The 17682-nt window shown below is 36.5% G+C and overlaps 1 protein-coding gene across 1 annotated transcript in view; it reads left to right on the top strand.

Annotated features, from left to right (window-relative positions):
* Positions 1-17682, top strand: part of ISOC1 (isochorismatase domain containing 1) — a 49944-nt gene that overhangs the window by 16744 nt on the left and 15518 nt on the right. Inside the window, 7 exon segments of the mRNA XM_044004612.1 lie at positions 7234-7353; positions 7462-7494; positions 7497-7527; positions 7530-7603; positions 7605-7661; positions 7874-7976; positions 14591-14604. Of these exon segments, the coding sequence (XP_043860547.1) occupies positions 7234-7353; positions 7462-7494; positions 7497-7527; positions 7530-7603; positions 7605-7661; positions 7874-7976; positions 14591-14604 (432 nt within the window).

Here is a 17682-nt window from a genome sequence, read left to right as displayed (position 1 = left end):
CAACACCCACTGAGCTAATAGCTTGATATGAACAGGATCCTGCTCATATCCATTGAAAGAATTCCCCATAAATGTCTTAGAAGGTCTCTTGCCATTCTTCTGATGTCCCACCCTCCAGACTTGCAGTATCCTTCCAGTTCAATCATGATTTGAGTGACAGTGAAATCTCATCTCATCCCAGTTACCAAATACATTACGTTTAGCAGTGGCAGGACTTGTTAAACAGTACTTTTTTAGTTTAGGATTGATGATGAGACAAAAATGAAGCACTAAGCCAAAAAAAAGGTAACTTAGTTCTAACATAGCGAGGATATACAACAAGGACACAGTGGAACTTGACTTCTGTAGATGTCTCCTGATCTCCTCACCCCCATGTCTCAGTATAATCTGTACATTAGGGCAGGGTGCAGTGATTTACTGTGTCAAGGGGAGCATAGATTCATTCTTGATTTACATCTGGACCACTGAGGAGTGGAAGATATGAGAGAAACCTTGATAACAGTATTGGTTTTATCACATGAGTATTTTATATTTTTCTAAATATTCACCCATCTTTATCAAAGCATCAGTTTTATTGTCATTTAATTAGACAAGATTTCTAATGTTGTTCAATCATGTCTGGTTTCTTTATAACTTCTTTGGGGGTTTTCTTGGGAAAGAGGTAGTTTTCCATTTCTAACAGTTTCTTTATTTCATCTTCATTTGTTATGAATCCTCATTTTCCATACAATTGGTTTTACTTTCTCGTCTTTTTAACCAGACTGGGCAATAGTTTAACTGTTATTATTGTGGTTTTTTTTCTATTTTGTAATTTTCTTTATCAGTTCACTGTGATTTTCTTCTTTGTTAATCTCTTCTTGTCATTTTAGAATTTCTGGTTGGTATTTTACTCAGGATTTTTAAATTGATGCTGTTAATTTTTTTATTTGCATGCCCAGTTCATTAATCTGTTATTTCTGCCTTTTGTTAATAAGTATTTAGGGGGCAGCTAGGATGGCGCAGTGGATAGAGCACCGCCCTGGAGTCAGGAGTACCTGAGTTCAAATCCGGCCTCAGACACTTAACACTTACTAGCTGTGTGACCCTGGGCAAGTCACTTAACCCCAATTGCCTCACTAAAAAAAAAAAAAGTATTTAGTAACATAAAATTTTCCCCTGAAGGACCACTTCAGCTCTATTTGGTATATTATTTCATATTGTCATTTTCTAAGATAAAATTTTATGTTTCCTTGCTTTACCTTTGAGTAAGGTTAAATTATTTAATCTCAAATTATTTTTTATCCTTTCTGTAAACTCTTTATTTAAGAGTATTTATTGTAATATGGTCAGAAAAGGAAACATATGTATAATATATTTTCTTTTTTATATTTAAGTTTTTTATGTCCCAGTAATTTGTTGGCATTTGTAAATTGCTATGCCCAGCTGAAAAAAAAAATATGTAAACTCCTTTTGTTCCCATCAATAAAACAATACTCCTTTAAGCACCTGCTATGCACTGGAGATATAAATACAAAGAAAGAAATTACCCCTGTAGGGAGCTTAAATTCTAATGTTATTAAGTAATAATCAGAGATCTAACATCTAATTTATTCTACTCAGGTTCTTAACTTTTTTCTTGTTTATCTTTTTGTTAGATTTGTTTAGGTCTGAATAGTGTACATTGAGTTTCCCCACTATCATAGTTTACTATTTCTCCCTGTAATTTGAATAACTTTTGATTAATTTTTCCTTTAAATATTTAGATGCTATAAAATTTTGTATAGATATTTATTAAATATTGATATTCTTTTCTATTGTGCTTTTAACATAGTTTCTTTGCTTATCTCTTTATCTACTCTTTTTTACTTTGTGTTGTCTTAAATCATGAGTGCTTCCTCTGTTTTTTTTGACTTCACCTTCAGCATGAGTTCTTTTTAAAATTCTATGGTAACCTTTATATTTCAAATATGTTTCCTATATATAACATATTTTTAGAGTCTGCCTTCTAATCCATATTCCTGTCCTTTTTTCATTTTATGATGAGTTCATCCCATTCCCATTAACAGTAATGATTGTTAATTGGATATTTCTCTCTATTAGATCCCCTTGTACTTTTTCCTCTTTGCCCCCACCTTGAGCCCTTATCCCCTTTTTACAAGAAGGTGTTGAAAGAGAATAGTTTTTTTTAAGTTAGTGATTTCTAATTGAAGCTACTTATTTTGCCCTATTGCCTCTTTTTTTCCCCTTTGCCATTACCTTGCCTCAAATTTTCACTATTTCTTTCTTTTTTATCCCCCATTTACATGTTACTATATGACATGAGAGTTTGTTTTGCTTATATTCCTCGAATGTGTGTTTGTGTGTTCAACCTTCCTTTTTCTGCTTCAGATGGAAGTGAGGTTCATCGTGGTCCCACATACCTTTCTCTGTGTTTGTATATTCTTTATCTCATGAATCTCTAGAATATATGTTAGAAATATTCTATTTGATTCCTTCTACTTTCTTCCTCAGTATTTCCCCCTTTCTCCATCTTTTCCCAAGATCATCAAAACTGGACAAGACCACCTGCAGGCCTTCTTTTATCTGATTTAACTTTGTCTATAACCTGAAGTATCTGAAGAAACTCTCGTTTCTTCTCTCCCTTTAGAAAATAAACACTTCATCATTGTTAGTCCCATAAATTCGCTTGACTCCCGTATTTGCATTTCCAAGTTTCTCTTACATTTTGGCCTTTTAACAGGGATGCTTGGAAATCTTTTCTTTCATTTCTTTTTTCTCCTATAAATCCCCCCCCCCCCACACACACACACACTCAGTTTTGATGAATAGGTTATTCTTGGTTACAAGCCTTCATTTATTTATTTGGTTTTGGGCCTTTTGGAATATGATATTCCAAACCTATCTTCTTGACAGTGGCAGCTGCCAAGTCCTGTGTGATGCTGTGGTTCCTTGGTACTTGATCTTTTTTGTTTTTATATATTAAGTGCTTACTAAATGCCAGGTACTATGATAAATGTCAATGATTAGAAAACAAGCCCTTAAGGACCTTACATTCTAATGGGGCAATATAACACACAAAAGGGAGCTGAAAATCAGAGATGTATGTGTGTGAAGAAACAAAGGTACTCATGTGGGGGGCATAGTATTGAAAATTAGAAGCATAGCCAGAAAGGAATGAAGATTTCCTAGCCTCAGGTTCTCTCTAAAATAGAGGACCTGGGAGGAAGAGGCTGCCATGATGGATGGATATTTCTGGATTAGGAGGTTCCAGGTATAGAGGGAGGATCCAGATGACACTGCAGTAGAGGCATGGTGTTGAAGGAGGGAAAATCAGGAGAACAGAGGCCAAGGGAGTTAAAATTTTAATATTTCTTACTGTCTCCTGGACAATAAGAAATGTCCATGTTTGTACACTTGTTTGGGTAAATGGCCAGTGTTTCTGTTTATCCCATTCTAATTCTCAGTAAGTTCAATTCTTTTTTTTTGGGGGGGGGGGTGAGGCAGTTGGGGTTAAGTGACTTGCCTAGGGTCACACAGCTAGTAAGTGTTAAGTGTCTGAGGCCGGATTTGAACTCAGGTCCTCCTGACTCCAGGGCTGGTGTTCTATCCACTTTGCCACTTAGCTGCCCCCAGTAAGTTCAATTCTTAAATAAGGTTTACCAATGTCTGTGTTAAGGAATTATCAGTTCTCCTTGCCCTTTTTTCCTCCTGTGTTATTCCATTTTATATCTTTCCTTTCTTCCTGGTACTATTGTAGTCTTTATTCATAGGACCTTCTTTTCTCTGATGAAATATACTAGTAAAGTTACTTTGTTCTTTGCTCTTTACCCTCTTAGGACTTCTCTCAGTCCTATAATACTTATTCATTTCCAACTCATTTTCTAGACTTGGTATTTGAAAGTCAAGACTTAGCTCCCACCTATAGTCTTGAATGCAGTGGGAAGGTCCCTGTTTGGTCCTCTATGAGTGTTGACTAGGACCCATCTTATCTAGGACTTCCTGGGTTTGACCTCAGTGTTCTGGAATCTTACTTAAAATGGTGCCTCTTTTCTGTCTCTATCTCCTGGCACAGTCCCCAAACAGGTAGTTAGCTGCAAAATCTCAGAAGTTTTGCTTCCTACATTCTGCTCAGCCTTGTCTTCTGCAGTACCTCAGCAGGTCTGAGTTCCTGTTTCAGTCCCTGCCATAAGCCCCATTGCTATTCAGTCTTTATACTTAGAGGTTTCTGCCAAGATTCTGGCAAGTCTTTTTGTGCAATTTTAGAGTGGCATACAGAGCTTGCAGGAGTTTCCCCTTGCTTTTCTTTATCTGGGGTTAATACTTCCATTGCTCTTTAGAATTTACTGAGGTGTTTGTAGATGTTTGAAGTTGCTTTATTTTCTAATATACCTCCATTTTCCCACAGTTACTTCTATTGCCTTTCACATGAGCTCTTTCCTAGCCTAGCTCTATCTTCCCCTCCCCTCATACTGTGTACATGTTTAAAAAAAATACAAGTACCCCTGAGTGGGGGGGGGGCTCTGGGTCCTCCAGAACCCCATTATTTTCTCACAGTACTATTAAATATAATATTATTATATTTGATTTATTACATTAGATCCAGGATCCCATTCATGTTATCATTTGACTATTGAGTGCCTAGTATGTGCAAAGAATAAAGATTACTATGGCATTGCCCCTATCCTTAAAGTTTTTACCAAGTAACATCATTATCCCACATAGGACAAATTCTATGCTACATTCTAATTAGAGGATAAAAGTGAAAATAAATTTTGTGGGGAAACAGGACAATTAAGGGAGAATTGTGGAAAATATGTCTCAGGGGTTATTGACTTATTTCATAGAGATGTTATGAAAAAAGTATAAACTTCAATTTAAAATTAATGCATATTATTATTCATGGTAATTGTAAAGTGTTATTCACCACCCAATTCTAATCTTGAGATAACCCTGCAGTACAGAAACTTGGCAATTAGCAAAGGGCTCCCTAATGGGGGCAGTCTAATTGGCATAGTGCTAGGGCCTGTAGTAAGGAAAACCTGAGTTTAAGTTCAAGCGCCCTCAGACATTTCTAGCTATGTCATCCTGGGCAAGTCATTTAACCCTGTTTGCCTCAGTTTCTTCATCTGTAAAGTGAGCTGGGGAAGGAAATAGCAAACCACTCCAGTTTCTTTGCCAAGGAAACCCCAAATGGGTTGAAGAAAAGTCGTCCAATGCGACTGAAAACAACTGAACACAAATACACCCTCCTTAAAGGATCAATTGACTACTACGAACTCTTCTTGTAGATTCTTAGTGGAATCTGTTGTTAAATGTGGCAATATCAAATAAGGCAACTTTTTTATCTTAATTTATTGAATTTCTACATTGTCTTAATACCTATTTATGAACAGAGATATTGTTTTAGACTTTGTTTCCATGGTATGTTGCAGGTTGTTTAGCAGTGGTTAGATGTTTTCTTTCAAGAGTGAAAACCTTTGATTAAAAACCTCTATTTCTCCAATTTTTGCTTTCTTCCGAAAAAATTGGCATTTTGAGTGTTAAAAGAAAATGTTTATTTTCCCTGATTAAAGAAGCAAAACTCATATGGAAAAATTTAAAGAGTTTATTTTAAAAACATCAAGGGCTATGGGGCAGCTAGGTGACACAGTGGATAAAGCACTAGCCCTGGATTCAGGAGAACCTGAGTTCAAATTTGACCTAAGACACTTGACAACTAGCTGCGTGACCCTGGGCAAGTCACTTAACTCTCATTGCCCCTCCCCAAACCCCCTCCACCCCCCCAAAAAACAAAAAAAAACCCATCAAGGCTAAAAACACCTTGGTGGGTTGGCCAAGGAGCCAGTGGGGTGTGGGGGGGATTCAAACTGCAAGCTGCTTTTTATTTTATTTTTTCCATCTTAAATAGTATTTATTTTTTCCAGTTATATGTAGTTTTCAACATTTGTTTTTATAGAAATTGAGTTCCAAATTTTCTTCCCTCCCTCCCTTCCCTTCCCCCTCCCCAAGACATAAAGAAATCTGATATATGTGGTATATATATACAATCACATTTAACACACTTCCACGGTAGTCATGTTGTGAAAGAAGAGTCAGAACAAAAGGGAAAAACCTCAAAAAAGAAAAAACAAACAAAAAAAGTAGAAATAGCATGTTCAATCTGCATTCAGATTCTACAAATTTTTTTCTGAATGTGGGAGTCATTTTCCATCCATAGTCCTTTGGAATTGTCTTGGATAATTGTATTGCTGAGAAGAGCTAAGTATCACAGCTGATCATCACACAATGTTGCTGTTACTGTGTACAGTGTTCTCCAGATTCTGCCCATTTTGCTCAGCATCAGTCCACTTAATTTCTTCAAGTTTTTCTGAAATATGACTCCTCATCATTTATATAATAGTATTCCATTGTGTTCCATATACCACAATTTATTCAGCCATTCCCCAATTGATGGGCATCCCCTCAATGTCCAATTCTTGCTACCACAGAGAGCTGCTATAAATATTTTTGTACTTGTGGGGTCCTTTTCCCTTTTTTTATGATCTCTTTGGGATACAAACCTAGCAGGAGTATTACTGGGTCAAAGGGTATGCATGGCCCCACAGCCCTTTGGGCATAGTTCCAAATTTGTGAGCTGCTTTTAAAGACAACTTTTCTAATACTGTAATACAAATCCTGATAGGTAAAGATTTTTTTTAAAAGGTGATAGGCTAGTGTTATCTCAGAGACAAGCTAACTGTCCAGGAAGATGCATATGTCTAAAAGGTGATAGATAGGACATTGGGGACTTAGCTTCTCTGGAATTGCCACATTGGGAAATGAGACTAGAGATAAGGAGGATGGGATGAAAGACCTTGTTGCTATGTGTTGATTCTCAGGTAGAGAATGGGAATCAAGTTTCATGCCTTATAGACTGACTGACGCCTCTCCAACAGACTAGCAGGTACATACCAGAAGACAAGCCAGGGCACTTAGGGCACAAATTTCAATATTAAAAAGTTTCTGGTCTTTATAATTCTACTATGTGTGTTCATTAGGAAAGCAATACTATTCTGGTTTTCTCTCATTTTTCTAAGCAATTTTGTTCTCTCACAGTTCATGTCAAATTGGCAATTTTCTGTTTTTGCCTTTCATTTTTAAGGTATCCAATTACCTGCTTAAAATTTCAAACATTAAAAATTTGCTAATGAATATATTCTAGAATTAAAATTCTAAAATTAATTGTTAATTTTTTTTGCTCATATTTTTTTCCAGCTCACCACATTGGGAAATCTTACACCTTCAAGCACTGTGTTTTTTTGCTGTGATATGCAAGAAAGATTCAGACCAGCCATCAAGTATTTTGGTGATATCATTAGTGTAGGACAAAGATTGGTAGGTTTAAAAAATAATTTGTGTTATGTATTACATTTCTATTCTGTTTAGTTGAGACATTATATCTTTTATGGGAAAAAATTGTTCTTTTTTTTTTTCAGTTACAAGGGGCAACGGATTTTAGGAATTCCAGTTATTGTATAACAGAACAATACCCCAAAGGTCTTGGCAGTACTTACAAGAAATTGATTTAACAGGTGTTAAACTTGTACTTCCGAAGACTAAATTTTCAATGGTAATACCAGAAGTAAGAAGCTGCATTAGCAGAAATTCCTGGAGTCCGTAGTGTTGTCTTGTTTGGAGTAGAAGTAGGTTATTTTTCCTATTAAATTGTTATTGGTATTGATTTTTATTTATTTCTTAAAACGTAATCTGACAAATAGAAGTCTTAGTTTGTGTTTATTAAGCCTATTTATGTTCTATTTTATTATTTTGAGAATAGAGGGGTATCAAAACAACTCTGAATTAATATGTTGTTGCGTTTTTTTGTTCTGTTATAATTTCGACACTTTTCTATTAGACTCATGTGTGCATTCAGCAAACAGCTCTGAATTGGTTGGCCGAGGTGTTGAAGTTCACATTAGTAGCTGATGCCACTTCATCAAGAAGCATGATGGACAGATGTTTGCTCTGAGGTAACATGATCTCTTTAATATCTGCAATTATTTATATATCTCTTGTAGTAGATCCTATCAAATTTCCAAGTAAACTTGCTTTTAAAACAATGTTTAACAACCTAATAATGGCTCTATATCATTATATTTGAGTTCGGGAATGTGGAGAAAGTAAAAATGTATATAATTCATTAGGGCTTCCACCATTGTGCACAGTATAATCATATTAAGTAAATGGTTGCTGATGTCCTAAAGAATTGACTGACCTCACGATTTTACCACCATAGTCCTAAATTTGAATAACCTATGCCATACTCTTTAAGTTTGCTGAAACCAAAAGCTGGTATAGTTTTCATCCAAGTATCTATAGCTCTTTTCTTTCTTTCTTTCTTTTTGTGGGGCAATGAGGGTTGAGTGACTTGCTCAGGGTCACACAGCTAGTAAGGTGTCAGTATCTGATGCCAGATTTGAACTCAGGTCTTCCTGAATACAGGCTAGTGCTTTATCTACTGTGCCACCTAGCTGCCCCCTCCATTCTTTTTTTTTCTTTTTTTTCTTTTTTAGTGAGGCAATTGGGGTTAAGTGACTTGCCCAGAGTCACACAGCTAGCAGTGTCAAGTGTCTGAGGCCGCATTTGAACCTCAGTACTCCTGACTCCAGGGCCGGTGCGCAGATCCACTGCGCCACCTAGCTGCCCCCATTCTTTTTTAAAGTTGCTATTAAAACCATTAACGAGTAATGTATTGACCGCCCCAAGAGTGAATATTCCTTTTTACCCACATATCTTAGTAGAAATATTGTAGTACAAATGAACTGATTAGTGGAAACACTTAAGCAAGTAATATTTTTTTAATATTTTATTTTTCTAATTAAATGCAGAAAACAATTTTAACATTCATTAAAAATTTTAAGTTCCAAATTTTCTCCCTCTTTTCCTTCCCCCCTCATTAAGAAGGCAAATAATTTGATTTAGGTTATACATGTATAAGCCGTGAAAAACATTTCCATATTAGTCATGTTGGGAAAGAAAACACAAACCAAAAAAAAAATAAACACTACAAAAAAAAAAAAGGTAAAAAATTATTTGCTTCATCTGCATTAAGACTCCATCAGTTCTTTTTCTGGAGATAGTATTTTTCATCAAAACGCCTTGTCTTAGATTGTTGTATCACTGAGAATAGATAAGTCATTCACAGTTGATCATCATATAGTATTGCTGTTGCTGTGTACAATGTTCTCCTGGTTCTGCTCACTTCACTTTGCATCAGTTCTTAAAAATCTACAAGCAACTTATTTTAAGTAAGAAGACTGAAAATTAATTTACAAGGAAACACCGTTTTCTTTGAAAACTTGAAAGATTTGTGAGTATTCTCTCTTTTGATGCAGTTTGTAATGTTCCTTCACTTTCTCATCTTATATAATTCTTCTAACCCCCTTCAGTGTTCTATAGATGAATATGAGGATTCATGCTTTGGTAACTGGTGGTCTCACCAATAGAAAAAGGGAAGTTAGGAGAAGGAGCAGTTTTGGGTGTTAGTCTTAGCACTGAAAGTATGCCTGCAGCTTCATACTGATTTTTTTTTTAATTTTGGGTGGGGCAAGATGTGACTTTTCAGGTTGCTGGTTTCTATAAAAGGATTTCCCCTACAAGCTGCCTATACTGCCTGCAGGGTCTTTACTGTGTCCATGCTTCTGGAAATGTAAGCTTATCCTCATTCAATAAAAGTTCTTTTTTGCTAATATATTGTGGTTCTCATTCTCTTGGTGCTTCCATGATTTAAACACAAGCTCCACCATCCTCCCCCCTCCCCCCAACTACAAGAGCAGGTCATCTTGATTCCTAGGTTACCCCTTTGACTCTGGCCTTGGAATCAAGAGGACTTATGTGAAGAGAATGCTAGCCATCACAAGCAGATAAGACACCAGAAAGGAACATTAGGAACTGCCAGAAGGGTCTTATCAGTGTTAATAAACTGGAACAATGGATCTCACTATTAATAGAGCAACATCTCTGCTGATGATTAAGCATACCTAGGAAAGAGAAATGAAGACACTCTTCCTCTCTCTTTCTCGCATGAAGGAACTGAATGTTCCTTTATGTTATCTACTCACTTTAATACCTCATTTCCTTTCTTTCCCTGTCAATCTGGTTGAAAGGCTGCTAGAGGAGCTCAGGAAGTTTTAGTCTTTGCCTAAAATAACTTTCATTTCTAAGCTATTAAAATAGGATATTTTATTGGCCAGCTAAAACCCTGAGCTATTTGTTACATTTTACTTAATGCTAACATAACCCCAGTTTCAGTAGCTCTTCTCCTGAGGGACTATTGATTCTCTTCCTCTTATCTGAGTTATACTGTTAAGCATCATGGGAGGAACAGCCCTGGATTTTTGAAGGCTATGACAATGAAGTATAAGCTGTGGCAGGTTCTACTATGCTTGAAAATTTTCATTTTTGATCCCAGAATGGAAGAGCTGTTTCCCGATGGCTAACTTAAATTATCATAGAAAAGTATATCACAAGCAGGATTGTAAATAATATTTTTTTTGCCATGGCAACCAGTAAAACAAAGAAAAAAATTTAAATGGTCTTCATACCTTGTAGCCCCTTTTCACTTATGTGACAGTGGCAAAGTAGTGGGAAAAGTGGCAGAGGGTGCTAAAAATCAGTTTTTAATCCATCAACAAATTTTAATTTGACCATTTGTATTCTAAATGTGAGATCCTATGAGTTGACATAGTACTAGAAGAGCTGAGTCATATCAATCTTTTTCACAGTTACTATTTTGTTAACGGTTTCCCTCCATCCTATTCCCTTCCCATGATATTTACTATATTTCCTATCTCCTTTTACCCTATTCCTCCCTCAAAAGTGTTTTGCTTCTGACTGTCCCCTCCCCTACTCTGCCCTCCTTTCTTCTACTCCCTCCCTCCTTATCCTCTTCCCCTCCTACTTTCCTGCAGGGTTAGGTAGACTATTCCACCCAGTTGAGTGTCTATTTGTTCCCTTCCTTGAGCCAAGTCTGATGAGAGTAGGGTCTTTGAATTGATTCTGATGAGTGTAAGGCTCATTCACTGCCCCCACTCCTCCCCCATCTCTCTCCCCACTCCATAAGCCCTTTCCTACTTCTTTCATGTGAGATTTCATTCCATTCTACCTCTCTTCTTCCCCTTCCCCACTGTAGTCCTCTCCCCCCCTCAATTTTACCCTAAAGATTTCATCATGGGCAGCTAAGTGACACAGTGGACAAAGCACCTGTCCAGGACCCCAGAGGACCCAAGCCCAAATCTGGCTTTAGACATAAGACACCATATCAATCTTAATGGTCTTGTTATAAATAAAATGAGAAGAAAGGTCAGGCTTATTCTTGAATGTAAAATTTCCATGTTACATTAAACAATAGTAAGCCCTCTTGTGCTTTATCTGTCCACCTCTAAAAGATTCATCTTTTATCACCAAACCTACAACAGGCAACTCTGGGTAATGGTGATAAGCATCATCTGCTTAGTAACCACTAGGATCCAATAACGGAGAGTAACTGCATTTTGGGAAGCTAAATGACAATGAATAAGGGCCAGGCCTGGAGTTCAGGAAAGACCTGAATTTAAATTTGTCCTCAGACACTTACTAGCTGTTTGACCCTGGGCATGTCATTTAGAGCCTGTTAGCCTCAATTTCCCTATCTGTCAAATGAGCTGAAGAAGGAAATGGAAAATCATTCTAGTATCTTTTCCAAGAAAACCCCAAATGAGGTCATAAAGAGTTGGACATGACTGAAATGACCTGAAGAACTGCTTTCTTAAAGTGGTATAGTAAGTGGTAGCTTCAGGAAGCTTTGGCTCCAGAAATGAAATGGTCATTTGATTTTATCACCCCTAGGGTGGACATACATAACTTCCTCTGATTAGTTGCCACAACTATTATCCCCACAGGGGATCTTCCAAATACTTCTGCTTGAAACAAGGATGTTTCTCTCCTCAATAGTGTTGCTTCAGGGAAACCTTGACCGTGACTTTAGGCAAACTCACCCCAAATTTACTTAAGTATGAATACATATTTGAATGGTCTGTGCCAAACTTCTCACAAATTTGGCCTATCCCTTAAGAGACATAAAGCAGTTTAAGTGGTTGAAGCTTTGCAACTAAGGAGTAGCAGGTGGTAGTAGGACTTGATCATCCTGATTCCATTGCTGTAGGAGATGAGCCACTTCTTTTCTTAATGAAAACAAAACCAAATATCTCTCCTAGAGACTTAGTTTAAGCTCAGAGGTTGATGTAGCTTCCAGGTCAATTGGGTACAAAAAGATACATTGAGTTTCAGCCTGTACCCAAAGGTTTTACTAGTGAATCACCAATGGGTAACATAGATGCAGGGAAGCTGTGCTTAATTGAAAACCAATGTTTCTTTTGGTAAATACCTTTAATATATTTTAAGAATATTTGTTTCTTACTATGGCTAGTAGCTAGTTCATTGGTAAGTATAATAAACAGCACAGGGCCAAACCCAGATGCCCACACATAGTTTTGTTAACTGTTAAATGGACTACGAGTACCCTGGCTTTACACAGGAATGGGTTGCAAGCTAAATCTTTGGAAGGAACTCAGGAATAGATCAAAACATGTATCCATTTAAGAAATTTTCCTATAGCCAGTAGTATTCATATATGAGCCTAATAGATGAGGGGGTTTGACAGAGAGATGAGCAACGGTTATGGGAAAAGAGGTTTCTCTGGTTTATTTCATATTTAATATACTGGATTGGAGCTCAAGCTAACTGATTATTGAAAGAGGTATGCAGTTCTTTAAATAAGAGGGATTATCCAGATGTGCCCCTCAATTGCCCTTCAAACCAGGAATCACAATTACAGAATCACAGAATTTGGGAGCTGACAGGATCTCAACCTGTCTAATCAAACCATATACAAAAGGAATCCTAACTATAATATAACCTGAAAAGGGTTTTGTCTAGTTTCTACTTGAAGACCTCTAAGAAGTGACTGTACATTACACTTTGGGAGGGCTGTAATTGTTAGTTCTTCCTAACATGTAGTCTAACTTTGCCTCTTTAACTTTACCCCATTGCTCCTTTTCTGTTCTCCAGTACCAGAAAAACCAAATCTGTTACTTCCTCTGCATGTTAGCCCTTTGAATATTTGAAGACACCTTCCCTACCACTGCCCCCCCATTCTTTTCTTTCCAGCCTAAATTTGCCCACTTCCTTCAGCCAACATCACATGACACTGTCTTAGACCACTTTAGTCATCTTTATTGCCTCCTGAGAATACTGTCCACATTGACAATGAACATCCTTCTTAAACTGTGGTCCCCCAAACTGAACACAGTTCTCCAGGATGAGTTCTGATGAGATGTAGACTACTGTCACCTCACTATTCCTGGAAGCTATGCCTCTCAATGGAGGCTCAAGTTCTCATTAGCTTTTTTTGTTGTCATATCACACTCATTATTCATATTGAGTTCATAGTCCACTGAAAAGTCCACTTTTTTTCACAATGAAAACTGTCCAGATCATGCCCCTCTCCATTCTTTTTATTTATTTATTTTTGGTGGAGCAATGAGAGTTTAAGTGACTTGCCCAGGGTCACACAGCTAGTAAGTGTCTGAGGCCTAATTTAAACTCAGGTCCTCCTGAATTCAGGGCCCATGCTGCACCAACCAGATGCCCCCTCCCCCTCCCCATTCTTAAACTTTTAAATTTGATTCAATTTATTGATATATAAGTATTAAAACTTTACATTTATTGTTGTTGAATTTTGTTTTTATCAGGTTTCAATTGTAGCCTGTAAAGATACGTTTAGAAACCTGACTTCTATCATCCAATGTGTTTAGCTTTCCCTCTAGTTTTTGTCATCTGCAAATTCAATGACTATTCCACCTATACCCTTATCCAGCTCACTGATAAATATGAAAAACAAACAAGGCAAAAACACATATCCCTGGGTACTCTGTGAACATCTGCTATGCCAGTACTGAAGTATTAATATCAACTCTTTTGAGTCTTGCTGTCCAGCCAGTTATTAATTCATCTGATTTTATTATCCTCTGAACTATACCTCTTCACTTGTCCAAAATAAAAGTATAAAATACTTAACAAAAAGCTTCACTAAAATATAGCTAAACAGCATTTATTACTTTAGGGGAAAAAAAAAGGCTATTCTGATGATAAAAAAATAATACTAGTGGTTTGGTCTGTTATAAACATTTACATATATAAAGAAGGCTAAAAAAGAAGATTGTATATGAAACTGAAATTATATAGGGCTTTAAAAATTATATATTTTAAAGTTTGATTTTTGCTATTTTTCTTTATTTGTATCACTATTATTAGTCCTTTACTTTCCCCTTTACGCCCCCCTGCTCCCAAAAAAGAAAAAATTTCTTTAAAAAAACATTTTTATTTAAAGATTTGAGTTCCAAATTCTGTCCCTCCCTCCCTCCTCTCCCCCCTCCCTCAGCAGTAAGCATTCAGACATAGGTTATACATGTGTAATTATATAAAACATTTCCATATTAGTAATTTTGTATAAGAACAACTCGAGTAAAAGGAAAAAAAATGAAAGAAAGAGTGAAAAATAGTATGCTTTAGTCTATATTCAGACAACGATCAGTTCTTTCTCTGGAGGTGGATATAGTATGCTTCATCATTCCTTCGATGTAGATTAGCAAATTAAATGATATTGCTATATTTAGGAAATTCAAATAATCTGAGCAATCAAGAGCTAAACAATTTAGAACCTTTTAAATTAAGTGTTAAAAGAAACCGGGGCAGCTAGGTGGCGCAGTGGAAAGAGCACCGCCCTGGATTCAGGAGGGACCTGAGGTTCAAATCTGGCCTCAGGACACTTGACACTTACTAGCTGTGTGACCTGGGTCAAGTCACTTGACCCCCCATTGCCCTGCAAAAAAAAAAAAGAAAGAAAGAAAGAAAAAAAAAAAGAAACCAGAAAGTGTTGGCTTATACAGAGTGAACAATATAATTTTATATATAAAAAATTCTGAACCCAATTTTTAGAATTTGTTATTAAAAACATGTTCAGGGCATACATAACCCATTTAGAATAATTTACATTTGACATATATAGTCATCTGATCTTGTTATCTCAAAAAAAAATTTTTATTCCAATCATTCCACCTAATTTTCCACTTAAATTATTAGAACTCCAATTAATAATTAAAATTTCAATTAATAGCCCCCATAAAGGAATAGAGACTGATAAGGATCTAATCCTCATATGAAAACATAGGTAACAACACTCTTTATAAGGGGATGAACTCCAGTATAGAAATGAATTTAGTTAAAGTTTGCTAATTTTTTTTTCTTTTTTTTGTGGGGCAATGAGGGTTAAGTGACTTGCCCAGGGTCACACAGCTAGTAAGTGTCAGGTGTCTGAGGCTGGATTTGAACACTCAGGTCCTCCTGAATCCAGGCTACTGCTTTATCCACTGCGCCACCTAGCTGCCCCCAAAGTTTGCTAATTTATGTCAATTTTAACAAAAATTCAAGTATCGGATGTGTAAATATGCTAAATAATCAATTCCAAATTGCATACAGAGAACAGTGACTATTTCCAGCTAGCAATGGACATTTAAATTGCTTGTTCCACACAGAAGTATCAATCCCAAAACCTAAGCAAAATATGATTTCCCTTGAGGTAACACAAGATAGTCCATAATTTTTACCCCTCTAAATAAATGATTGAAGCAAAATCCATATCTTAAAAACAAAATCGTAGATGATTCTGATTTAAACTACACTAAATACTAAATTTATATAATGATCCGAAACTTCTGCATTGTCTGATCATTCCCAAAACAGTGTGAGGTAATTCAGCAACCTTAACTCATACAGGAATATTGATAGATAGAGGATATGCTCAAATACCCATCTGCTAAATTGTTTAGGATACGGAAACCACTGTAATTTTAGATTAAAACAGTAAGATCATATATACTTGCTTCACATAGCAGTACAGAGGTGCTCAAGTATTGCAACAAGATTCATATATTAAAAAAAATGATGACAACTTTACTTACCCTTATCACAGAAATTTGTCACAAAAGGAAAAAGCAGGGACATGATTATAACAGGCATCCATTCTGGTCCCCCAGGCTTAAGCCCAAGGACATGAAATGACTCAAAACATATATAATAGGATAAAGCATCTTTGGTTCCATTGACTTCAGATAGTAAAGTTCAGTTTCATTTACAGAGTATCAGTCAGGGCTTAGGCTCGACCAGGTGGGAAACATTTGTGTCAAAAAGGAAGCAACACAATAGGGAAAATGAGTCAAGAGGATCCCCTCAACCCAGGGACATAAACTCCCCTGTAGCTGTTCTCAGACGGCCCTCCCTCTGAGCAGCTTGTGGCATTTCCCTTGAATGGTGAATTACTAACTTTAATGATCAATCAGACAATCATACCTGAAATCAAAATTTAGGATAACATCAGATTACAGTTTCCACGAGATTTTACCTTAAATAGCAAATTTGACTAATCACACTTAGGATTAGATATAGTTATTATTATTCTCATGTTCTTGCAATAAATTAGTTAGCAATAAAAGGCTACCAGGCTTCCAAAAATCACTCAATTTCCTCCCCCCCCCCTTTAAACTCATCATGGAGTAAAATCAGTCTTTAGAAATTATTAAAATAATTACAGGCTGTAATCTCATATAGATAATTAATATGTTTACTTGAAAGAATCCCTCAGAAAACACTGATGGTAATCCCCAAACTAATATTTCCTGAGCCATTATATATTTATCCCTAAAACAAAAATAAATCTCTAAGTCTTTAAATTGATTAAAAATGTAATTTAGAAATATACTAGTCCAGATATAACTTCATAATTTTCATAATCATAAATCATAACATAAGACACTTGTATACTATAAACAGACTTTAAAATTTTTCTCCATTTGCCAAGGAGTAAAGAAGAACCCATTCTTCTAAGTGAAATAAAAATTAACAAATGTTTCACAGAGCTGATAAGAGTTTATGACCTTGCTCAAGCATATGGTCCCAAGAAATTTGGCGGGTATACACATAAGATTTCTACAAGGTTTTTTCCCCCTCTGTCTTATTCTTTTCTGTTGTGTAATTTAAGATTCTAAATGTGGGATTCTAATGTGTTCCCCCAGTTTGGGGGAAACTGACTAAAAATCACTGATAAAACGAGTTTAGGTTTTTAAGGGTTTATTGGAAAATAGAAAGAAAAAAGATTGAGAACAGAATTCTAACAGTCTGGCATTCCTATCTTTTCCTCAAATCTCCTGTGAATGTCCTCTGCCGCCACCAACCATCAAGTCCGGAAGCCAAAAGGGCCCGCGCTCTCTGCGCAGGCTCCCTTTCCTCCTTCCTGGTCTCCTCCCAGACCATAGGAGGCTCCTCCAGTTGATTGGCTGGTAGACTTGATAGACAGCACCCATGAGCAAGCGTCATTTCCTGACGCCAAGGAAAAGCCACAATGCCTCTGAGGCATTTTCCTCATGGTGGAGCTCTCCACAGCAAGTCTCCAGTAGGTGGCGTCATTCCAATCATTACAGTCCCCCCTGTTGTTCCTCAAGAAACAAAATGTTTCCTTGACGGAACAGTAAAAAGAATATAATAACTATTGCTAACTGATTGAGAACGAATTCTAACAGTCTGGCATTCCTATCTTTCCTCAAATCTCCTGTGAAGTCCTCTGCCTCCACC

The sequence above is a fragment of the Dromiciops gliroides genome, chromosome 1 (assembly GCF_019393635.1).
Source record: "Dromiciops gliroides isolate mDroGli1 chromosome 1, mDroGli1.pri, whole genome shotgun sequence".
Classification (NCBI taxonomy): domain Eukaryota; kingdom Metazoa; phylum Chordata; class Mammalia; order Microbiotheria; family Microbiotheriidae; genus Dromiciops; species Dromiciops gliroides.
The sequence above is the reverse complement of the archived record's forward strand: the minus strand, read 5'-3'. Positions and strand labels throughout refer to the sequence as shown.